Here is a 25,686-nt window from a genome sequence, read left to right on the forward strand (position 1 = left end):
ACACAAATGCTGTACAACTTTGGGCTCACACACAAACCACACTCTCACATGCAGACACACAGCCTACATACAGGGTGACTTTGGCTGTCGTGCAACAGATGGTGAGGCTACTGCCCTCGTCCAGCCTGCGCTCAGTCGCTCTGACAGCAGGCTCGGGTGTCACAGCACCTTGGCAGTGCAGGGGCCCCTGATGCCAACCACACTCCTACCCTTAATACTCAGCCTGGCACCCGGGCTGTTAACCCCGCCATAGGAGCTGTTCAACCTGTAGAGTAATGGCCCTCTGAGACACATTTTACTCTGCTAATGTGCTGTTTCTCCAGTTAGAAACACACCACCCCCAGACTTAGCTCCACTTTAATTGGCCTACAGCGTTACTATAATTTTAACATTCATAAAGTGGCAAATTGACTCATATTTAATTCCTACTTGTATTAAAGGAGTCAGAAAGGTTTCAAAGTAGGAACGCTGCACAATCATAAAACGTGTCATTGATGTTAAAAGTGTAAAGACAGCATAATGTGGCTTTACGTGGTGCTGTTGGCTGCTGCTAGCATCAAACATCTGACTTTCAGGCCACGCAACAGGCCGTTTAACCTTGACAGCCAACACTCGGATTCTAACTGGAGGAATGCACTAAACTGATTCATACCTCTTCCCACGACAGCAGCTGAATGATGCGGCGAGGAGTGTTAAAAAATGCACGGCTGCCCCTGGGCTGTCGACTCATGAGCGGTGTGGTGCGAGGGTTTGATGGCTGCCCTCTCTTAGCTCCTCAGGCATGACGCGATTAGAAAAAGCCCGTCATGGAAACACTGTCTAATAATCTGTCTGTGTTTTTGTTTTTTTTCCCCCTCTCTCTCTTTTGACCAACTTCTACGTGCTGTGAGAGGCTGCTAGTTAATATTTCATCGCTTTGCACGTCAGATTAGCATTTTGCTACTCTCTCCCTCGCTGCCCCTTTTTTTCTTGCTCTATCACATTCTCACATTGCCCAGCAGTGCTTTCACAAATCTCAGTAATCCTCACAAGTATGTTCATAAAAATCAGATAAGGAGGCCGAGCCTCTGCTTGATGACAGTTATTGCAAATAAAGCATGGAGGAAAAGCATGGTTGGTAATTGCCTCCTCTGTCACACACTCTGGATGGAAGAGTGAGTGTGTGTGCGTGTGCCTATGTGGTCCACACATTGCCAGGACGCACAGAAGCACACACACGTATGGAGAAGCGCTTACATGCTGTCATTCATGTAATTCCCTCAATGACAATGTGATGATGGTTTAAATAGTAGCGTGAGTGATATGCCAGAAAACCACAGGCATCTGTCAAAGAAGGGTAGCCTTCCACACACACACACACACACACACACACACACACACACACACACACACACACGGATAGATGAAAATAGAAAATAGTCTTTTTTTTTTTCTTGTCTAGTTGACATTTGCCTGCTGATGTTTAATGTCAGCGCCGAAAATCCCTCCGCATCTCCTTTTGTGTAGATGTTTTATTGTATGCCAAGCATACTGCACGCGCCCGCGGAGGAATTAATTTACCCTCCCAGCGTGTTTGTGCTGCGTCTTTAATTACCACGGTCAGGGTGTATTTTGACATGCTTTCACTGGCAAGCATAGCATAGCTTTCAATAAATATGTAGTCTGTGAGAAGACAAAAGGTTAAATGGCGATGAGGCAGAGTGGGGCGTTGCCTCTGCGATTTCCCCCCCGTCTTTGTCCGCTTGCTTACCTCTCAATAGACGTTTTCAGACAGATACATTATGCTGTATCAGAGAAGTGGAGCAGCTTTAACCTTTACCAAACGCTGGACTTATCACTAATAAGTCTGCCCTTTCATACATCTTTTTTCCTCTTGTAAACCCTCACCATCCATGATATTACAGCATTTTATAACATTCCTCGCAGAGTGACTTTCACCTCTTCGGTTCTCTGTTGCGTTGGACGTGTTTGGTTCTATGGATGAACCCCATGACCTTCAGCTTATAAGACATGTTCATATAGACGAGGGGAGAGACGAGCGGAGACTAACAGAGTTCTCTCTCAAAGCTCAACTTGGAACAAGACTCAGTAGGAGGCTGATCAATCGCGATGTGAACAAAGCCACTTTATGCTGTGCTGTTCCTTCACTTGACAGCTCTGGGAGTTCCAATCAGAGAAGAAGTGAAGAGGATTGCTGCCCCCTACGGGTTTGGAGGTTCATTCATGATTTGTTTCTTTGGAGGGGGGTGTCATGAGGAGGCAAAGAGACTCAGAATAGTGACTCAGTGCTTTGTGGTCTTTAGAAAACTTTAAGAGTTATCTCTGAGTGTTTGAGACATAATGATTCTTAACTGAGGTGAAAGTAATTGGAGAAAGTGTTCATCTGACACGAATGCATTAAAAAAAGTAGTCATCATGAAAATAACCAAAATATGGATGGATTTGTTATAGGTTGGGGCGATATTCAAAACAAATGGTTTGACTCTGCCTCAGCTGCCCCCTCCATCACTCAGCCTGACTGCATCCGCCATACTCTCTCCTCTCCCTTCACTATTCATGGTATTCATGGCCTCAGATGAAATTACCTGCCAGGTAACACTGACCTTAGCAATAGTAAAACTGTATTACGAAACAACAAGAGACACACTCACACACGTACACACCGCCGAAAATCCCACACACAAGCAAGAAAGACACAGTGAAGCACATTAATAGCACACACACATACAGAGCGCTACACACTTCCCACACATAGCCGGTGGATGTTATTTATTGTTGACATTTATCTCCCAGCGTGCAGCACTGTTTGTGTTTACAGCTGCGAGCGATGCTGAGCCTCCGGTCCACATCCAGCTCTGTGGAGTGGAGACCGTGTTTCCAGCACCTTTTTCCCTGTAATAACCAAGTCAAATGTCATGCTTCACTGTGCAATAAGCAAAGGAAACAGTCAAGTATTCCTACCTCCTCGAACAGACGTCCATCCACACCCTGCTGCCAGTGATGGAGCTCCGCATGAATTCACCTGTTGTGGTGCCATTTAATTTCGAGCAGACGCAGCAAAACAAAGGCAGGAAAATAAAATCTGTGACTTTATTACATAAACAATAACTTGTAGGAAATACAGCGCAGGCCTGCCATTGACAAATCATTTTGATTCATTCTAAACCCCACGCTGCAGTGTAAGTGAATTAGCCATGTTGCTGCTGTATCAGCATCACTGCTGTGATCTGAACTCCTCGTCTTCCACACACACACACTCACACACACACACACACACACACACACACACACACACACACACACACACACACACACACACACACACACACACACACACACACACACACACACACAACATTTTTTAACACCACAAACACAAAGCCACCCCATGTAAGTACCCGACACACAATATGGCCTTGATTAGTCACATATGCTCAAGTGCTATAATAACGTTGTCCATTCTCGCCCTTACATCTCTCCATGACCCTAAATGAACAGTATGTTTTACTGCCAGTCGGACTATGGACTGTGGAGAACAAATGGGCTTGTGAAGCCTCTGTTGTATCACTGTGGACCACATAAGAGCAATTAAACAGTACATTAAAATCCCCTCTTTATGATCGTATCACACTTGTCACTGATCCATTAGTAGCTATATCTGCCAAGCAATGAGAATCTTAATTGCACAATTAATTATGGCCTCTGATTGATGTGACCGCCAAATTTATGGCTCGTGCAAATGCTGGGGACGCAGTAGACAAATGCATGACAGTACTGCTGACAATTATAGCAGACTAATGGCCTGTTTCATAAGTGCCAACTCCGGTGGCCTGGTTTAAAAACCTCCCTGCCATGTTTTCACCACTGGACTGTAATTGAGGCGTTCAGGACTACTCTCCATTTGAAGATTGCTTCAGCTGAAATAATCCTATTTATTTAAGGTCCTGAAATCATTATATCCAGCAGAAATAAATGCACTGGCTTCTCAAAATGGATCAGATATCCAAACAAGCTCGCCATTGTTTTTCTCTTCCAAATCGAGGCAATCATCGTCAGCGTTGCATTACTCTGCACAATTATTCACAGCAGATGATATCTCTGTTCCCTTTTCTTAATCATTCCTCTAACAGCCTTACACAGCTGGCTTTTGTTGCCCACGGTACAGTGAGGTTAAAGTTGGAAGGCGGGAGCAGACTTATGAAGCCGTATTGATTTGATTGTTGCTGAGATCCATTTACCGAGTCGGTAGAGGGAGAAATAAAATGATACAAGACAAACAAAACGTAATCCCCTGTCTTTGGAGGCAACTAAATGATACACAGATCTGTTGAGTTACAGCCAAATTCACTCCTTCTCATTCTTTCATTTACTGCTTGACATGGAGTTTAAACTTTGCCATTTCTACAGTCGACAACAGTTCACTTAGAACAAGTAGAACATGGAAATACAACATCTAAGAGGCAGTGGCTCTGTCTTCAAGGATACATCAGCTGCTTGTTGTTAAAGTGTGCAAAATACAAATACAGAGTTGATCCAGGATTCATTTGCATTGATTTTGTATGAAAAATCTGGAAATAACGTGTACAACATTCAGCTTTTCTTGTTAACTTTCATGCGAATCTCGCCTTTCATCTGATTTCACTCCCTCCACTTACAAACACGGAGCACAAACATTAATCTTAGGATGTTTTAACAGCACAGCCTTTATAAGATGATAAACCTTTTGGGCTATTTCACTGAAGTGGTGATAAACAGTGCTATCTTAAGCTATGCGGTATCTACAGCCATGCCAAAAAATGACATCTTTGGTGTTAATATAATTAGATGTCTGTCAGAGTAATTCTTTCTCGCCTCGCTGGGAGGATGATGTAATTTGATGCAACTTTTGCTAATAAAGTACTGAAGACAGAATCGTTCTTGTCTGTCTTTCGAGTTTATTTATATAACGGCAGGTTACTGAGCCAGATATTTTGCCTGAGTACAACTTGGCGAACAGCTCGAGGAGATGAGTCATTTCTTACTGGTACAGCTGATAATTTAAGGTCGTGTAGCCTTTTGCCGATATTTACACTTCTTCGATAATGAATTCCCAGTCGTAGGCTATGATATAACTTAAAAACAGACCAGCTGCTAGAATGTAATTGAGTGTAATCAGCAAATTGCTCTGCTATTACAAATGTCTAGAAAGAGCTGACCCCTACTCTGTAAATTTGTTCTGAAAATACAGTTGGAACTCAGGTGAAGTCAAATTACAGGAATTGCTCTAAATGCCTTTGGAAGGAGTTGCGTGGAGCTGTGGTTTGGCAACCTGCAATCACTGGGAACATCTATGACTTTACAGAGCTCTTCAGAACATTTTCAAGGTCACTTTCTTTTCCACTTTATGCCTAAAAATGTCTCAGAGAAATGACAGGGCACGGCGATCTGCGAGGTGAGGCCTCCGAAGTGTTACCAGGGCACCAAAAATGTCTTCCCCACCTCCAAAAAGCGTCCTCTTGTGGGGACATTTTATCCAAATTGTCAGCTGAAAGCTTCATAAGATTCATACTTCACTCCTCTTGAAGTTTAGCAGGAAAACACTCATGGTGCACTTTCCCCTCCCCCTTGTCTCTCCTCGCTTTTCTTCGTTTAGCACCTTCTATTTCAAGAATGCTGATGAGTCCTATTAATTTGGCTCCTATAGAAAGGTTTCCTGATAAAAGTGCAGAGTTCAGAAACATGCTCTGTCGTAATTAAAGCTAATGCTGCCAAGCGTGGTTGAAGACAATGCCAGCCTGGTTAACGATTTCCGAGCGTGTCTCATCCACGCCACCTGTTTTCGTTTAGCACTTTTCAGCAGCTGTTCCCATAATTATGCTTGCTGTCAGTGCATAGAACGGGAGGGTGCACCGCAGCATTGTGCTATGCCGATAAACAAGGTAGTTAAAGGCCACTTATGGCGACACAGTCACTCTCCCGAAGGGGATTCAGCGTCTGTTTCCAGAGCACATAAAGGGTTGAAGTGTGTATGTGCAGTCGGACATAAGCAAAGCTTGAAATGAGAGGCATCTGCTTCATGATGTGCGTCTGTACTTTGGTTGCACTGAAACGCCTTTGCAAACATTCCCACTTGCCAAGTACACTTAGAAAGTCACCTTTTACTTTTTTAATGTTCTCTTTGATTAGCTGTAATCACTCCCTAAAACATCCGGTGTCAAGCCAACCCTGCGTCTGGGTCTGTTTTTGGTTGCTCGCAGTGAGATCCTCTCAGTGCCCTCCATAATGCTGTGATGTAGATAGATCTGGCCTCAGATGCCCCCATAGAAACAGACTTTGCTCTGCTAATGAGCCAAATGAGCTTCCTCATGTAGAAAACCCCCAGAAGGCTAAGAGTCCCAGTCTGTCTGCGCTGAGTCAAAATCTGCTGGATTGTCCAGTGAAGGACATATTAGTTCACAAACACTTCAAATCTGCCACTGCCAGCCGTGTGCCTCTTGCCCTTTAGTGCTGTGTAACAGCTCTCAAGCCCTCATTGTACCTGGAAAAGGCTGGATTTGTTTATAGGCTTAGAGGTATTTAATATTCGGCCCCTTTTGTCAGAAAATGTTGCGAGCAGAAGCACCGCCAAAAGAAATTTGTGTTACAATACTTATCACGCGTGCACCACTTTTGCAATTACACCCATGGCTGATTTCTTTTAGCCCTTTTAAATTCATTTCCAATGACCTTTATGTCGCCAAATTGGGCCAAGTGTGGAAAGAAGTTTCCAGCAGTGTTAATTGTTTTAGGCAGTGATGTGCGGAGAACTCAGAGTTATGTGTGAATAGAAGTAATTGTGATTCATTTGCGCTCTCGATTCCTCTCGCTCGTTTCTGTCTTGCATCTCACTCTTGCTTTTTCCTGTGTCTCTGGCACGCGTTTGCACACATCCAGCACACCTTTCTTATTAGCATGTGGCAAGTTAAGTGAGGTAGAAAGAAAACAAAAAGGCATATTAAGCGGGCGGGGCTCTATTGCTAGACTGATGAGCAACGCTTTCCTCTCTCTGCCCTCCTGTTCACCTGCTTGTGTCTCTGCTCAAATGCTGCCTCTATCACCCTCCCCTGCCAGGACAATAGCCTGTAATGAATGGGTGCTACCCCAACACAGTGTTAATTAATAAAGGACTTAATCGTATAATGGACTGTGACTGCACGGCTGTGTCAGGGAGCAAAAAGAAAACGACATGGGCTTTTGTGATGAGCTGGCCAAGTGGCTAGTCACTTGAGCTTTTGGGATAATGATAATAATGATATTACAACCACTCCACGGAAAATTGGTTAAGTATTAAGTTTGAGCACTGCAGCACTGCTACATATGCATGCATATGCTTATTTGCAGCCAGCTGTGGAATCATTGGGATTTTAAACATATGATGCAACACGCAGCTAAACACTCTCTAGACCTCTTTTATTCCAACAGGCAATGACATACAGTAATGTAATGTGGTTTGACCATGACAGCAACTTTAGGACCGGAGAGTATATCGATATTTGTGAAAAACAGGATGGTTCATGGGCAGTTGGCAGCTTTGTTGCAGTTTAAGAGCACTTAGAAACACAGTTTTAACAGTGCATACATGTAGACAAGCTCAGTAAAAACCTAGAGTGTGAGCAGAGATAGTAGGGACGGAGGTGGTGGAGACATTCAGCCATCGTCAGTGAGTGCAGCTTTGAATTTGTCACTTCATGTCAGCGGAAGGTTTCCTGCCAGTGGCTGTGCCTGAGAAAAGAATTTGATTTGAGAAAACATGTTGAACTCACGATGTTGCATTGAGCAATTTGGGATTTGGGCCGATCACACTGACATGTTTTGCATAAAACTTTGGCTAAACTTTGAAGTTGATTTAAGCACGAAGCCTTTTCAGCGCGTTTACATCAGCTGGTCTATTGTCAGTACGTTTGCGCTGTCTGTCCCAGGTGCATACGCAGGGCTAAGCTTGAAACAATGAGCTGACTCTCTTTCTTCTCCTGTTCAGAGATGGTTCAATCCAGCTCTGCCTGAGCTGAATCGGTGCAACGAGGTCTGTCAAGCAGCCTGACAAACTCATTCTTGGCTAGCGGCGCTTGTTCCTGTCTGATGAAAATGTTACATTGCTCTCTCATTCTTTGCCTTGTCCCACTATTCCTGGAACATAGCTCTGAGTGGGTGGTTATTCTGTCATCATTTTGGAAGAGAGCGCACGGACACGCACTCACACACACACATGCACACACGCAGGCTCAGGCAGGGTCCGTCCAAAGTAATTTTTTCAGCCAATGTATTACTATCCTCAGCCGCTGGCCTAAAAGCCTCTCCGGGGACGTAAGGCACAGCCACTATTTATTTTATTTTGATAAAACATCATTAAAGATAAAGACTGACCCAACCAATGACGCACAAGGTCAATCATCCCTGAGAGTGTGGAAATTGCATGTTTGTGCTGCGTTGCTATGGGTGTGCACTGGAAAACCAACTGATCATAACCCATGAGTTGAGTTAAGGTGCATTATAAGAGCTATAACATAAGTTCTGACATTATGTCTTTACAAGCTCTAAACAAGAACAGGAAGCCAACCGTTTCTGATGCATCCTATCTACCCCTGCATTGGATAACAAATTGTTTTTCAATTGTTTCGTTTCCTGTCCTCCATCTGCTCCGCTCAGCTGCCCGAGGAAAGCAAAGGGTCGGCTCCTGACAAGTGTCGGTGATTTCTGTAATGGAGACAGAGGTGTTGAAATGCAGCGCGATTAAATGGATTCCAGCGGTCTGAATTTACTAAGGGTCCAGTCACTGACAAAGCCCAGCTGGCTAAATGTACAGACAGGTGTACTGCCTTTCTGAAAGCAGAAGAAGAAAAGCAGAGAGAAAGAAAAGGGGGCAGATAGGATGGCTGTCTGGAGAATAGGGGCTCAGTCAGAGGGTGTTGAAAAGAGCCTCCACCTGAACGCACCGCTGCATCCTAATAACTCCTCAGCCTCCGAAAAGGGGAAAAAAACACCTTATGCTCTATCTTTCCCTTCTTTCCTCTGCTTCACCCTTTATCCAAGCAGCTGTGAAGGGCACACACCTGGCTGCCATCCATACGGCTGTGTGTGTGTGTGAGCATGTGTGTATTGATGTGCGTCTATTTAAAGAGGTTTCACGCTGGGTTTCCGGGGTTGATTGCTCTCTCTGCCCGTATTGTTCATGTAAATTCAACTGCCACTGTGCACGTACAGTACAATCTGGCCAGTCACAGTATTACAGCACTGCTCTCGGGCTTCCCGTGGAGCGGGCTCGGACTGTCGTCAGCTCTTATCTGCTGAGTATAAACGTCGGAGGGGGAGTGAATGGGGAAACACTGATTTCCTCAACAACTGCATCTCAGGTGCTCTTGAGCAAGGTATCTCCCAAGAACTCAAATGGAGCAGCTCAGTGGCCAATAGCAGAGGCCTGTATGTGCGGATGTTGCATCCTCTTTGAGACATACGGAGAAAGAAGCAGGGTCTCATTCTCAAACTGATAGGGTAGAACAACTGTGGACTCAGATCAAAGCTTTTTGTCTCAGCACATTTATTCAGCTTACCCATATAGCTCAGGTAGGCACTGAACCACTGAATAGAAATTATTTTTAAACACGCTTGAAACTTCACCAGGTTTTCCCATCGTAAACACACAGTAAGAAAGAAACTGCCAGCTCTTTGATGCCTCTGGTGTTTTCTCTACACCATCAGCTTTCTCTCACACCTCTTTTCCTCTTCTGTTTGGGTGCAAGTGAGGTGTAAAATACACAAATGCTATACCTCTGGTTATTTTTTACACATTGGTCTTTGTTAGACACCAGTGGACATTGTCAGAAAAGACTGGAATGGTTGTTTGATGGACTATTTTCCGGCTGAATTGATCGCGCTGGCTGTTGGACACTCAACAGTAACTCTCTCACACCTTTCTGGCAGTTGAAATGAGCCATTTTTTTGTGTACCACACATGAGGATCTGCACAACAGTCCTGCTACAAAATGCTACTATGGTAATTTTCAACAAAAGGCCCATGGATCGCATGGGGAAGGAGGGTCGGGTTCTTAACATGTCACAATTATCCTTCAAAGGGGTGTTGTTCAAAGGAAGCCACTGTTGTTTGAGCGCCAAATTGCTACCTGACGTTTTCAAAGTTCCCCGCTGTCCCCACTGTTCCTACACCAAGCTCATGACGGTGGAAGGGAATTAGCGGCGCTCGGCTAGACAGTACGGCCAATTGACGATGACAGCCCTGAGCTATGTGACATGCTTGCCATCCATTCGCTTTCTTCTCCTGCTCCCCTCATCTTTCTCCTCTTTATCTTGTCTCCCGCCTGCTTTCCATTTTCTTGTCATTCACCATCCCTGTTCTTTCAATTTTTGTTCCGCTGCTCTCGGTTATCTTTTTTTTTTCTTTGGTCTCTTTGTTTTTCTGTCTTTTCACGAAAGTTAAAGTTGGGTGCTTCACGCAGCCATTTGAATGCAACAATGTCATTGTAGTTGGGCTCAGCTACAGTTTGCCAACTTTGGTTGGTACGTTGAGTCATCAGCCCCAAATACTCAGAGCTCTGTGCAGATATTTGTGTCCTCTCTTTGCAACTTTTTAAAGGTTATTAGTACATTGGCAGAGCCAAGTAAAAAAAATCACTTTGTTTTTGTGAATGCCAACTCATAGAAGAGAAAATCAAAGAGAAAACTCTGTCTTTCCTTTACACCCACAGCAGCCAGAGGAAGACGACATGGTTTTAACCCCTGATGGTACACGAGAGTTCATGACCTTTGAGATCCCTCTGAATGACTCTGGCTCAGCAGGCCTTGGGGTCAGCGTCAAGGGTAACCGGTCCAAGGAGAACCACACCGACTTGGGCATCTTTGTGAAATCCATTATCCATGGAGGTGCTGCTAGTAAGGCAAGTAACTACACCCACCCACCCACTTACACTCTGACCACTGCCTTGAGCAATGATCTACAGACAAGTACAAAGATGTGTACCACCATGTGTGGATTCAGAGTCGTTGTCACAGTGATTTTGCTGTCTAAATTTTTTTTTATATTCCCTTGAACTGTTAAATGTAAGTGTTCATACATACCAGTGATTTGGGAAAGTTTTTGCTCCTCAGTTTGAAACCAGATACTTTTAACATCATTAACATTTGTTCCAGAGAAAGTGATCAGGGGAACAAGATTGCAATCTTGGTATTTATTGGGATTTTCTTGGAGAAAGGGCACATGTGATCCCTGAAATCCAGCCTCAGGAGCAGCTGCAGAATGAACATGTTGTTCTTGTTCAAACCTGATGATGAAAATTTGATGAATTTAATGCAAATATTTTATGAGCCTTATTAAACTTTTGCCTGACGCTGTTTGTCTGCAGGATGGGCGTCTGCGTGTCAATGACCAACTCATTGCAGTCAACGGGGAGTCATTGCATGGAATGACCAACCAGGATGCCATGGAAACACTGCGCAAATCCATGTCTGTGGAGGGCAACAAGCGAGGGATGATTCAGCTCATTGTGGCCCGGCTGGTGTCCAAAAACATGGAGGTAGCCTAACTTTCAGAGAGGAGTCACACTGAAGTGCTAGGGACTAATTGGCATCACAAAAAGTCCAATTTAATTGGTCTGCCTTTGTTTACTTCATTAATCAGATAGCATTATTAATATTCTAATCATGAGCTAGCATTGCTAAAGGATGGACTGTGCATTTCACTTCCCCCATGTGTGCACACCGAGTATAAGGCACCAACTGTATGCACAAACTCAAGAAACACACTTGCATGCTTCAATTCAAATACTGTCTGTGGCGAAGTGGAAGATGTATTGAATGAATAACCTCTACATTTCAACTGCAGTAAATGATAAATGACAGTGGCTTTCCTCTACCTTGCCGCTGGCCCTAATCTGTCCCCCATAGGTTTTTGTTGCTTTGAGATAACTAAAGGAGGACATTTATGAAGCAACCACACCACCATGCAAATCTTCAAACAGTCCCATTTCCTGTGTGAGATAGGTGACGCTGCCTCGCCCTTCCTCCCTCCCCATTCTTGTGTGATTTTCTCTGCCGACGGTGGGCCTTGATACGGTATCTAAGAAGCACTTCACTGACTTATGATTGACAGGCCTGCGGAATAACGCTGTAGGATAGGCAGATAAAGGAATATGTATTGCGGCTAGGTGGATATTTGTCATATAGCAAGAGTCAAGAATATTGAAAGTGAGGGGATTTCAACCTCATGAAATGCCTTTGTGGTGGTGAAATAATCCCAGCCTACCTTTCTTTAAGACAAACTGTGTTCTTTCACAAACTGGAGTACAAACCAAGATGAATGCAAACATGATTTAGGTGGATGTGAAATGCTAAGCACAGTGTGGCTGTATTTCAGGACTGTGGATTTATGTGTGAATACTACAGCACACTCACACATACGTTCAGTCACCCTGCAGCCAGAGGTTGTAGATCAGGTTTGATTAGTGTTGCTCTGACTCTAATTGGAGCCTGTGTCCCATGGCTGTGTGTCAGTTTGGAGTACCACGCTGAGCCCCAGTCCCCCTCTCCACCCTTCACCCTCCCTGCTGGCCCTCATCCTCCAAGCGCTCTCTCTCTCTTTCTCTCTCTCGTTTCACCACACATCATCACCACAACGCCCTGTGTTCTTGTGTTTCTTCATCTTTTCATGGCAATTTTCACGTCCTGTCCCCTCAACGTATGAGACTCTATAGTTTAACACTTAGAACATGTGATAAATACAGCCAGAGCGGTGGAGTTGAATTCTCACAGGTATCACTCATATATTGCCATAAATTACTGGTTACCATAACAATTGAAGACGTTAAGCCTCTTGCAATGTTCTTCTTAGTTTCACAGTGAAATCCCTCAAGACTGCTTCCGTCTGCTTTATAGCACAAAAACAGCAACTCATTTTATTAAACAAGTAATGTAAAATGCAAGTTAAAACTCAAAAGATAAAACTTGGCAAGTATCATTTGTATATTAGCTGTTCTTATCTTGTGCTCTAAACTCATTTGTCTTCTTGTTTGTCAGATCAGAGTACATACCAGTGGGTAAAAATGACTTATCCAAACAGGAAGCAGCAATCTTAATGGGAAATGTGGTTATTTTGAAACACAGAATGTTCCCCCGTGACAACTTTACAATGCATTACTGTATGAATTGTTCACCATGCTATGTTTTACATTAACTTCCATCATCACTCAGTTTAAACCCTCTCAGGCTACGAACCCTCCTTTCCTCTGTGGCAGGCCAGGCTCAGACAAACAACAGCACCACATGAAAAACATGGAGCCTTGTCACTCATTTGAAGGCGCCCAGCAGTGGTGCCAACACACAGGGGCCCAGCAAATCAAACGCAGGGTCGTCCGAGAAAATAGTTGAACGCTGCTGCAATGCAAGGCAACATGAACCCTCAGGGTTACTGTCCGCTGTTTGCCTCATGATCGTCATGAGGAAAGATAAAAAGATTGCTGTCGTGGTAACTTTTCAGTGCAATGAAATCCTTCTCTTCTAATAATATGGACCACTGTGGAGCATTTTTGCATAACCCTTGAAATGAATGGATCTTTTACTTCATCTGGACTCCCTGGATTGCATTTCATCGTCCCATTGGAGCACAAACCATCACGCACCCACTGATACTGCGGCATTTTTTTTAAACACAAGGCTGTTTTCAGTCCACACCTCTCTTTCTCTTTTCTCTCAGCCTTCACCCCCCTCTACTCCACCCCATCCATCCAAAATAGGGGAGAGGACACATGTCCCTCCAGGGAAAGCCCAACCCTGAGGTTCAGTGAGTTCTATCACTTCGGTCCAGTCACTCTCCTGTCCTCTTTAATCCCTCACCAGCAGGCAGACAGGTAGGCAGACTGACACTGAGCAGACAGTTAAGGTCACAGACAAACAGAAACAGCCAAAATTCTTCTTTTTAGTATTAAACTATCACTCTGTCATTGGAAGGATGACGTTTGATGAAGCATATTGCATTTTTGATCCATTTAGATCACAATTTAGAGACATATTTTGACAAGGTTGCATATAATTAGATTCATCAGCATCAGCTGCTGTGAGACATCATATTGATATGTAAAGAGAGTGAGCCACAAAAGGAGATGTGACACTGCATTTTAAATTCCATCCATTAAACTGCCATTACAGGCAATCATGCACTACTGAGGATCCAATGTTTTCCAGAAGCTTAGTGGTTTGAGAGGGTGCCATAAAATCACCAGAGGGAGTTTTAATATTCTCAGCAGTAGAGAAAAGATAAGATTGTAAATGAAGAATTTAAGGTCAGTTGCAAACCTCAAATAAGAAAAGCAGAAGTTAAATGTCGACCCAGGCCCCCGGCAGCTACAACCGCCTCCCCCTTCTTCCCAGCTCTGCTGTGTTGGCCAGGGCCAGTTTGCCACTGTCACCCAGCCGAATGGGAGTGAGCACTGGAGGCCACCATTGAAATGAATCAGATCCATCACTGTCTGCAGGGGAGAGGAGCTAAGTAGCACAGACTCATGGATCAGAGGGGGGAACTTCGATGGGTGCGGCGTATCCAGGCCACCCCGCTCCATGAAAATTACATTGATTTCATCATTGCTTGGTCCTGTGGGCTAAAGCACGATTGACTTTGTTAAAAGAGAGCAGTGTAATGTTTCTCGTGGTTTAAGCTTGGCTTGGCTTGGTAGGTGTTTGCAAAACCAAAACCACACCAGTCTCTGAACTGGCATCCATTTTTTCCTACGTGACGTAAGAAAATGTTTCTGGCACAAAAGGACCCCGTGATACATGGATGAAAAATCTTAATGGAAATGTGAAATGCACTGTGTGACGCTCATTGTGCGACCACTGACAAGAGCCTCTTCACAGGCATGCACACACAAATATATAACCCCCCCCCACGCACACACACACGCACACACTACTTCCACATATTGCCCAAGGTCTCCCAGCAGGACTTGCGGCTGGATCCATCCAGACACATCCGCTCAGTGGCAAAGACAAGTGTTTCAATAGGCTAGTTCATGCTGCTGATGACCTACAATTAAGCTCATGTCTGAGGTGGAGTACCTGGTCTATTTATGCTGCCGTTAAAGGAGTGGTGATGAGTGGCCTTTGCCTTTGGTTGAATTGAGAGTTTTCCCTGACCTTGGGATAAGGGAAAAAACACTTCAGCACGATTAAGGTTGCACTTAAGTTTAACAAAGCATTATGCAGTTTGGGGACTATATTTAAAATAGCACAGAAGTCCAGAAGGTCTCCATAAACCTCATTCAAAACCAGATGAGTGCAGAACCTGATCTCTTCTCTCTAAGCTTAAAAATTTAGGTCTGAATTAATATGAATTTACGCATGTTTCCATCCATTACCTGGGATTGGGACAAACTGCTGGTGGCACCAATTCTCCAATTGGGTGCCATTAAACCATTGAAGAACAAGAACAAGATCAAAGTTGTAAAGAAGATGTAATTACATGAGTGCTGCTTTTTTCCTCTCTTTAATTGGCATTGAAGTCACGTGCTTCATATATGTCGTGATTTATTCCCTATATCTGTTTCCATTGGACATTTTATTGGACTTCTGTGAATTTTCTGCATTTCTACTCTGCATGAAAATGTGAAAACAGCCCAAAATGTCCATCAGAACATGTGGTTTGAATCCCACCTTGTCCTAGTCTTTAGTTGGTTTTGACTGCTTTTGGAAACCATTCTTCATACAAATACCTTATAATGCATTTGATGTCCAATCAGACAGAGGACAATATGCAGAAAAAGTGTAATTAATAACATTTTGAATATGCTTAGTACACACACAAACACAGAAACCCACATACACACTATATCCACACACTCTGTCCCAGAATAATTAATTTTCCCTCTGTTCTGGTTCCACAGATAGCCTTTGCATGAAAAACTACCATTCTGCCCCAGATAGTCAAGCGATATGATTGGTCACTGCCAATTTGTTTGAAGCATTGTAATTGCATTGCTGCTTCAGAGACTGTATAATTCCTCCGTCTATATCTGAGTTCTATTAATATATCCTCACATGTGTTTTAGCAATTAAATTTATGAAAAGTCATTTCCATTCCTTTTTTTTTGGGCCACACTTGCTAAATGTTCCTCATCTTCCATGTTTTTAGTGCAGAGACTGATCCTCCAGTGACTGAATCTAATGCAGATCTCTTACAGTAGTTCATTTACTGAAAGTCAATGTTAAATCTGTTTTCAACTTTCTGCCCTCCATTATTTTTAGTTTCTTAAAGATGTATATGCACTATTTCAATAATTCCAGCTTTAAATCTGATATATCAGTGCCTCTGTACCACCCACGTTTATCACCGCTTCTTTGTGAGAATTTGAAGACATAATCCTGTGTGTATTTTTGGATGTGTAGCTGTTTCTTAATGATGCAGTATTGTTGCATAAGATGGAAGAACCTGCAACAGTAGCAGTTTTCCACTGACTTGAAAGTATTTTCCTCAGAAATGGGGAACGCTGAGCAAAGTTTAGCACAAATGTAAAAGTTCGTAATGTGCTGAGGTGAGAGGTGTGCTGGATTGACTGCACAACAAAAGGGGTCTTTTTCTGGAAATGACGTATAGACCTAATTAATTAGCAGTTTATTTGAATGTGATCTTGGCTCTTTAGATTGCTGGCTGATCTGCTGCCCTCATCTCTGCTGTGGCTTAAACTGAGAAATCGACCATTATATGGGCAGAACAATGGTCTGCTTATCATGAGACATCATCAGAGCTCATTTCAATACAGGGAGGATTATTAGAAAACTAAGATAGCACAACAGCAAATGTGTGGAGATTTACGGTTATCTTATTCCAATAAAAAAGGATGGATTTGATGTCTGAGCCTGAAGCCCCCTCGTCCTGTCTGTGAACTTTCACTCAGTGGTGGATGTTTGTTTCTGTCTGCTGCACCAGTGACGGCAGTTCATGACATGACTAAGATATTTATTACACCAGCCCCTAAAAGCAGACAGGCTGATGATAAGCATGCTTGTGGCAGGGTTTCATTTCTCTGATTTGAAATTCATCATAGGACGCATGCATACGCCTCTCTGCACGTTTGTGATGTTATTTATGGCGGAGATCTCCTGCAGACATTGACTATTTTTGACAGGCGGGCTGTCTTGTGTTTGTTGTTGTTGCTGTTGTCCTTCCTCCCTACTGCAACTTTCCAATGAAGTACTGCATTAATTAGAGTAACAAAAACATACTTCCACCTAGATGCTTCACCACAAAATCTTTCTCATCTTCTCCATCTGTCTTTGCCGCAGAGATGTTTCGCTCGTTCCACGCATCTACAGATTGAATTCGCTGTGTACTATTTTTACATCGTGGTGCTTCGCCGTGGAGTTCTCGTGATAGCTCATAAGACAGAGCTTCTGCCCAAGGATGGCAGCGCTTTCACTTCAGTTCTTCACTTCAGATATTTCTAACTTTTACTTTCTTTTTGTGCTTGTCTCAGCAGAGCTTTCTATCAAGAACGCCTCAAGACATGAATGTAAAGCTTTCGTATGAAGCATTCGCCCTCTTTTGACCACATGAAAGACTTTCCAGTCAACAACCCCAATTATGTAAATACCATGTGGTGCAAGAAACCACCGCAAAGTGGCCCAGTGCATTCAGTCACCTGAGAAACTTAAGCCACTGACATAGTACCACCGTTACAAAAATGTCCAGCCCTGCCTGCTGTTCCTCAACAAATGAACCACTGGTGATGTCATTTGCTACACTGCTGAGATTTTGATAAACATGGCAGCTGGTTAACATCAATGCCATAAATTGAAGGAATGTGACAGGCCCGTAACAGCATGATGACAAGGCAACATGAAGAGTGAGGAGAGGGGGTGAAAACACATTTATACGCTGACATAATGACCTAAGTCCATATTACATACAACAGTAGGTGGGATTAAAATGATTCATAGTTCATTGTTTTGCATGTGAATATTTGCTTTATAATGATGAGCAACTTTGGGTTATAGTTTACCTTACTCATCTGTTTCGTAACTCGCCATTAGGAAACATGGTCAGGTAATGGGCAAGCCGAAACACTGCTTTATTATTGATGAGAAGCAGCAGGGGGTTACAGGAGAAAGATCAAAACAGCGGAGACTTTGTTGCCTTTCACCAGCGTTGTTCCATCACAGGAGCTTGCAGATATAGTAGCGTAGTTAACTCTGTGAACAAAATAGATGTAACAGCTTAGTCTGTATATAAAAGAGCACCGGAGTGGTCTCCTCAGCATGCCAATGGCCCTGTTTGTAATCCATTCCAAAAGCATTGCTGTCACTGAGAGAACGTTTATGCAAAGAGACAAGAGGGAAGGAAGTGGCTGGCCCTAACAAAAGATGCTCACTTGGATGAGAGAGGGCTGATCGATAGAGCCTTGAGAGAGCTATCAATCAGAACCCCGGCCTAGTAAATTATGGTTTTATTAGTATTGAGCTGACCACTGCTGGGAGAGACCTTAAAACATTGAGATGCTGGCCCACATCAGGACCCAGAGCAAGGGGGGTGGGGGGGGGGGATCTGCTTCGACCCCATCCCCCCAACTTAATATGGAGTGATTGAACTCTAGTTAGATCATGACATGTTGGGACTATTGCTCCCCTGTTGTCATAGCAAATAGCAATGATTCATGGAAAGAGGATAGAGCGAGGGCACAGAGTGGTGCACTCTGGGAAATGCAGTTTGCTATGACGCAGTGACTAAATTGAGAAAAGTAGATCGCAGGGCAGCAGAAATGCAATTCCGCTGCTGCTGGGCCCTCATTCCCAGCCGGCTCTCTGAGGACTAACTCATTTAGGAGCAGCAGGGGAAACTCAATAGGACCAATTGAGAAAATAATATATTGAATCTGGTGGTTGAGTGGGCTGCTTGGGCACGGTGGAGGACTGCAGAGGTGAAGAGTGTGCTTTAGTGTCTGAAAACCCAAGTGTTGTTAAGCAACATACACGTGCGTGGGAATACATATACACACGCGTTCCTTTCACGAGCATCATAATAGATATGGTGTTCGATTGTTCGGCGTATGTGATAGTATTGCACTGCGCTTCAGTTTGGCTAATATGAACAGAGGACTGTCAGCTCGAAACAGATTACAACCGAAGAGAGGAAAAGAAGATAAGCGAGTATTTGGTTGATATCAGTGGCTGTGAGAGATGGGAAGGGTTGGCAAAAGTGTCGGAGGCAGCCCTAATGTGTTCCAGAAGTCTTTGAAGTTGAAAACTGATAGTATAAAAACCTTGCTGAGTGAAAATGTATTAAAGGTAGCTCATATAAAACATATCTTATGAAGAATTATTAAAAACATGATCCATCACCTCAGGTATACATTAAACATTAGCATGCTAACACAGTATTCTAAGGTGGCCAACACTGTAAACATTATACTTGCTAAATTCAACATTTTAGCATTGTGAGTACATTAGCATGCAAATGTTTGAACCTAAGCATACCTTCACAGAGCTGCTAGCATGGGTGTCGACTCGATACAAAGTAGGTAGTTCCCAGCATCTCATAAACCTGTCGCTTCGTGGATGAGTTGCATTGATCATGTAATTGATACACTCTGGTCCAAATGAAACGCTGTACTATGTGCAAGGAAGTAAAGTTAATTTCTTTTTGCACAGTTTGTTTTCTGAACTTTGCTTTTGTCCTATCTTTGAATGTGGTACATGTTATTGAAATTGATGCAGTACAAGACTGATTGGCATGCAGTCCTGCGTTGGAAACAGTCCGTACTCCGCTAGTGGAACCTGGTCAACAACTCTAGAACTTCTGCTTCAGTGGGAATCAAACCAATCAGACCTGGTTGTCGTTCGTATCGTGTCAGAGGACATTTGTATTAAGTTTTCTCTTCTTTCAGTAATGGTGCTGGTTTCCTTTTAAATATAGCTCAGCTGGTGGTGCCAGGCTGCACCACCAGGTCCCATTCACAATCAATAGCAGCCTATTGCTGCCAGCTTTTGAGTCCAAATGTGTGATCGTGAGCAATGTTTGCGTGTTGTGCTGCTGTGCTGTAGATGAAGTTGATGGTTATCCTATGGTAGTGTTTGGTGGTGTGCTTGTCATTTGTCATTTCAGAGGCACCAAGACAGCCTGTGTCTTTATTTGGACAAACAGCAGTGTGAGTGATGCTTTGGGGAAATGAAGTTTTGCTAAGAACTCAGAAAAGTCCTGGGCAACCATGTTTGGAAGCACTGGCATTATATGAGGCTCTAGGTGGATGTGAGAAGCTAATGAAAGTTGGGTATCTAGCCAGCGGAGAGGTGAGTTGTGCCTTGGGCAGGATGCAGCAGCTTAAGGATTGTAATTACAGCATTATGGTGGAGGTTGACTGGATTAAGGCCACAGCAACAGGCTGAGACCAGGATAGAGGGCCAGGAAATGGCCATGGACTAGACATTATTAGCCTTAGTTGACAGCTTAAGACCAACCTTGTCAACACACTGCTTCATCTCCCTCACTGCCCTCAATACTCAAGGTCAGGCAGATGCTGATGCACGGGCGAAAACACATTTGTGCATGAGTCTGCATCAAGCACACTCATGCATCTGAATACAGGTATGCAGAGACAAACAACAGCATCACCTTGAAAACACAAACACACAGACAGTGAGTCCAGAGGGAGCTGAGCAGCAGATGATCTTGACTGGGCTCAGTGTAAGTCACAGTGCTCTGCCCTCTCCCTCAGTCAACAGGATAATCCACTCTGAAAATGACTAGATTAAGACAGATTAAACACATGATGAGCATTGAGAAGCGGTGGTAAGAAAGCAGTAAAATCTCTGCAACGATGCTGAAGAACATAAAAGAACACATTCACTAAGCTCATTGATCAACTTTCTGTTCTTTTTGCCTTTTGAGGCACATGTACAGTTGATGCTCATGCTAACTATCCAGTTTCCTTACTTTATGAACCCGCTACCTCTGCAAAATGCCTCTGTTCCAGGGCATCCGAAGATATTTCCGAGGAAAACACCTAAATGTTGAATCACTACGGTCACGCTTAATGTCAGGTGGCAGCAGAGAGTGCACATTTTACATGAGAATGTCACAGCTTGTCATGCATTAGTCAGTAAACCTTCACAAATCAGTAAACATGCACAGTGCCAAAGCATTAGCATGCACTGAAACAGGCTTAATTAATTCTGAATACACAAAGATTAAACTGCTGCCATTTTGTGTCTGTGTTAAGTTGATTCCAAAGTCTATTTGCCGTAGAAGCCAATGAGTACTTTTAGAATAAGCCCGTTCAGCTCTCAGAGATAGATAGAGACGGCGACATAGTTGTCTTCCTGAGATCTATTCCTCTTGACACATTCTATGCATAGATTTCATATCATTTGGTCCTCAGCTGCTCGCTCTCTGTTCCACTCTGTCCACACATTTTTCTGCTGCTTACCTAAAACCCTCCATCTTACTTCTTTTCCGCTTGTGACAAATGACAAGTCTCCAGATCTGAAACAGATTAAAAAGTGCCGCCGGGGGTTGAGTTAAAGAGAGAGAAGCGGGTAAAATAAATCTTCATTTCAACAATTTGAACCTCGCTGAGTTTGAATCATCCAGGGATATGCTTTTTATTAGAAGGCTGGCAGTGGCCATGACTCTGATTGTAATTATGTTGACCCAGCCCCCCATTCCTCTCTCACACGCACACACACGCACACACACACACTGCCTCTTTCCCTCCTCGCAAGCAGCTTTTATCAACGTGCTGTTCGGATAAAGTCCTGCGCTCTCAACCTCATTAAACCTTTCATTTATATTAAACAGCTGATAAGTCCCTCTACCCTGGTATGTGTCTCCCAGGGCATGCTTGTCCCAGGAGAAGGCGACTTGGCAGCACCCACGCTCTGCTGGGGCCTCAGTTCCCACACCCCCGCAATACTCCTTTTTCATGTTAACCCTTCCATTTGTTTACCAAAGACTCTACCACCTCCTCTTCTTCTTCTCCCCTTCTCCTCCTCTTCCTCCTGCTCCCCTGTCTTGCTGCTGAGGTTGTTGTGTGATTCTTTACTCCCCTTTCTCTTGGCCGGGAGCCAGCAGTGTTGTGAGACATCAATATTAGCCAGGGCCTCCTGGTTTAAAGCACGCTTGAGGTACAGGGTTGAACTGTGCAAGACTATCTGGCTGTGAGGGAGCTATCTGTAATAGGTCCTGTACAGGGAGTTCAGCGCATTCCCGCGGCTGCCTACAGGCTGCTGTGAAGCATTGTGGGAAATAAGGCCGAGACCCAAGCTTTATTCTCTAATTCTCTGCACGTGGATGTGAGGTTTTTCTCCTCTCCACTTCCTGACTCCGGCTGTGGTAGCTCCATTGTTTCTAAAAATGCCACATTTGACAGACTACTGGCTGTTGAAGACTAGACACGGTATCTGGGCCCAGTGGTCCCAGACCCGAAGACTAACCGCGAACCGTGTCCCCATGTCATGACTGTACAGTGAGCTCAATAACCAGCAGTGCAGCCCATCGACCACATGGCAAATGTCACTGGTCCATTTACTGGGGCTCATTGTTAGAGACAGCTGTCTGTCGGCCTATGGGAAATCCATGGAGCTTTATCCAGCTCCGACTACCACGGAGCCGTTTCACACTGCTGAGCCAGAAAATACCGATGTAAGCCGAGATGGACGCTGAAACCCCTGTTCCATGTTTCTGGAGTATTGATGGCATCACATTAGCAGCCTTATTATGCAGACCCGTTTCTTCTTTTGAGTGTGAGCTTGCTTGTGTGTGTGTGTGTGTGTGTGTGTGTGTGTGTGTGTGTGTGTGTAGCTTCCTGTTTACATGGCACATATCCACGACAAAAACAGTCCGTAAATGACTGTGAAATTCTTCCAGGTGGACAAGGTTCTTTATTTCCAGACGTGAAATTGTTGTTCCAGGGTAACTTTACTTTTTAGGCTTATCTGCCAACACACACTCATTTGGGAATAAGGCACAATAAATGTTTCCAGTGTAAACAAATGGGTGGATCAAGACTCATGACTGGAACCTTCTATCAGGCTCAATTTGATTTATAGGGCTTTTGATACACAGAATCACATTAGATATAAATTATTGATGTTTCATAATGCTGTAAAATGTTTGTAGCACAGCATTAGCAGTGGTTTAAGTAGTATAGTAGTGGTGGTACATTAGGCTGTGTTGTCTCAAATGCAAATAAGCCTCAAATGGTTATGGTGATTTTTTTTTATATGGGCCCTTTAAGAGTAAATATCAATTTACAAACAATTTAATTAGGCCGAATGGAAAACTGATTTGGCACTGTGTCTATTATTTAAGCCCCATCTCCTCATCTCTTCCCCTGTCTCTGCAGGAGGCCCCCGGCAGCCCTCCAGTTTTGGAGCATCCCATGAACTCTCTACTGGACAACCATGAGCGGCGGATTTCCCACTCCCTGTATGAAACCATAGACGGCTTGGACAACAGCTCCACACCGCTGCCTAATATGATCGGACGTATCGGTAAGTCATATATCAGCAACACCCCCCCCCAGCACTTTTGTGTCTCTTTCTTTTAGAGAAAATAACTCCACAAATTGGATTTTTTTTGGCGCTCACTCCCCATTCACACTGATAGGAAGTGTGATTGACCTGCCCACCTCATGATCATTGAATATATTTTTCCCTTGAATTGGTGCTGTCTATCAACTGACATTCCCTGATCAATTTTAACATCAACCCCAGCTCCCTCCAGCCAGCACCTTCCAACCCCTACCCCTGTATTGCCCTGCATCCCAAGGTACGCTATTTCACTACTCAAACCTCTCAGGGATTAACGTCATCCCCAATCCTCCCTGCCTTCACTCTGCTCCCGACTGGCTTCACTCGGGTCAATTCCCATTCTGCTCGGCTGACATTAGCGGGCTAAGATCTCGTCTCTTCGGGTGTATTAGAATTGGCAATTCAATCCTTTGCCAGTCGCTGCTGTCATCTCAACATCGACGGACCCTTCACATATGCATACAGACGCGAGCTGAAGGTGATTGCATCAGTGAAGGGGGGCGCACATGTATCTACACCCCGTTTGTCAACACACACAGCAGCTTTTTATGTGTCTTATCTTCCCACCCCCTTCCCATTATTTTGCCTTCATCCTGCCTTCTTTTCTCGTGTCTCATATTTCTCTTTATTCGTCCCCCCCCCATTCGTCTCTCTCCTTTCATTGTTTTTTCTCCCCGCTGATGAACCTCCTCATGGCTCACTCCTCTTTCAGCTCCCACCCTGTCACCCTTCCACCCTCCTCTGCTCGGATGGAGTGAATTTGTAATCTGTCAATGATCCACACTTTCTCCCGTTCCGCCCTTCTCCCATTCGTCCTCCCGGTTCTCTCCTATTCCCTCCCCACCATCTCCCCCAGCGCGGTGCCACTCTGCCACTGATCACAGAAGATCAGAGGCTGTGTCAGAGGCATCTGATGGTTAATTAAGCCTCCAGATCAATAGGGCTTGCCCCTGACACTCTCTCTCCCTCTGTCTCTCTCTCTCTCCCCTTCTCATTTTCACCCTCGCGTCGTGTCTTTCTCCTCCATCCCAAATGAAATGTACTCAGATCGGTCGGGTTTTCCTCGCAGTTTATTTATTCCACTGGTTTTTCAGATGCAGGCTTTTCAGAGCGCCGCTGTGATCGTAAGCGGCAACTGTGGGCGCACTGATGGAAAAGTTTCTTGCCATTGAAACTTCAAGGGCGCCCAGCTCTCGTCTCATCCTGCGGAGTGGGAGTCAAATGAGCCAAGTGGAAAAGTTTTAGGGGTGGGGGTGGAGTGGGTGCTAAAGCAGTAAGTTATCACAGTTGAAGCTCGGCGGAGTCTCAGATCTTTGACTCGGCTTGTCTGGCAGCAAGGAAATGTCAGTTCTTTTTTTTTCTGTGTCTTGAGGCTGTCTCTGAGTTGTGCCCTCATTAACCCATGCCTACATTCTGTGACAGGTCTTCATCGTTTTAAACTGACACAGTTCTGTTATTTAGATTTCTGATGCAGCCAGAGTTGAGTTTATATTCATGAGGTAAAATGCAGCACCTGAGAAGCAGAAGCAGGAATTTGTCTGCTTCCAAGGCTCGGTCAGATTTGTTGTTTTTACAGTCACCGCGTATCAGCTCCCCCTTTTCTCCTCTTAAATCTTCAATTTACTGATGCAGATGTTCTTTGTTTTGTCCCTGGAATGCATTAAAGCACAGCAGGTATATTTGAAGAAGACAGTATTGTCTCTGGCAGTGACGTTACATCTCACTCACAACGCAGAGCTGAGATCGCGTTAACCTTGATCAAATGTCACAAAATTGACTTTGAAAGCAAATAGCATCAGTATTCCAGACGCATCTTAAGCATTCATGTCCATCTAATGCAGATTGTTTTTCCCCACTTCAGTTTGAATTAAGGCAATTAATAAGCGGATATGGACGCATAATGAGACTATAATCTAACAAAATTGTCTCTTACCGTCTCATCACTTAGTAAGACGCTATAAAAATGTATTTTTCCGTGTGGATGGTAAATTTTGTGGGGCTAGACAGACAGTAGCTGTTTCCACTCTGCTTCTATATGTTATTTCAGATGGGCTCAGACGTATTGCCTGCTGTGTGAAATGTGACAGTTGTGGTTAGAGGACAGATGCTGAGATCGGCTCGGCAAGGTCAGGAAGTGCTCAGCCGCCA

At 44.1% G+C, this 25,686-nt stretch overlaps 1 protein-coding gene across 2 annotated transcripts in view; it reads left to right on the forward strand.

Moving 5' to 3' along the window:
- The window catches only part of LOC139346829 (partitioning defective 3 homolog), a 314,486-nt gene that overhangs the window by 161,751 nt on the left and 127,049 nt on the right, over nucleotides 1-25,686 (forward strand). For both annotated transcript variants that reach the window (XM_070986146.1, XM_070986145.1), the window contains exons 13-15: nucleotides 10,719-10,907; nucleotides 11,373-11,543; nucleotides 23,352-23,499. In XM_070986146.1, coding sequence (XP_070842247.1) covers nucleotides 10,719-10,907; nucleotides 11,373-11,543; nucleotides 23,352-23,499 — 508 coding nt within the window. The remainder of the gene's footprint in view (nucleotides 1-10,718; nucleotides 10,908-11,372; nucleotides 11,544-23,351; nucleotides 23,500-25,686) is intronic.

The sequence above is a fragment of the Chaetodon trifascialis genome, chromosome 18 (assembly GCF_039877785.1).
Source record: "Chaetodon trifascialis isolate fChaTrf1 chromosome 18, fChaTrf1.hap1, whole genome shotgun sequence".
Classification (NCBI taxonomy): domain Eukaryota; kingdom Metazoa; phylum Chordata; class Actinopteri; order Chaetodontiformes; family Chaetodontidae; genus Chaetodon; species Chaetodon trifascialis.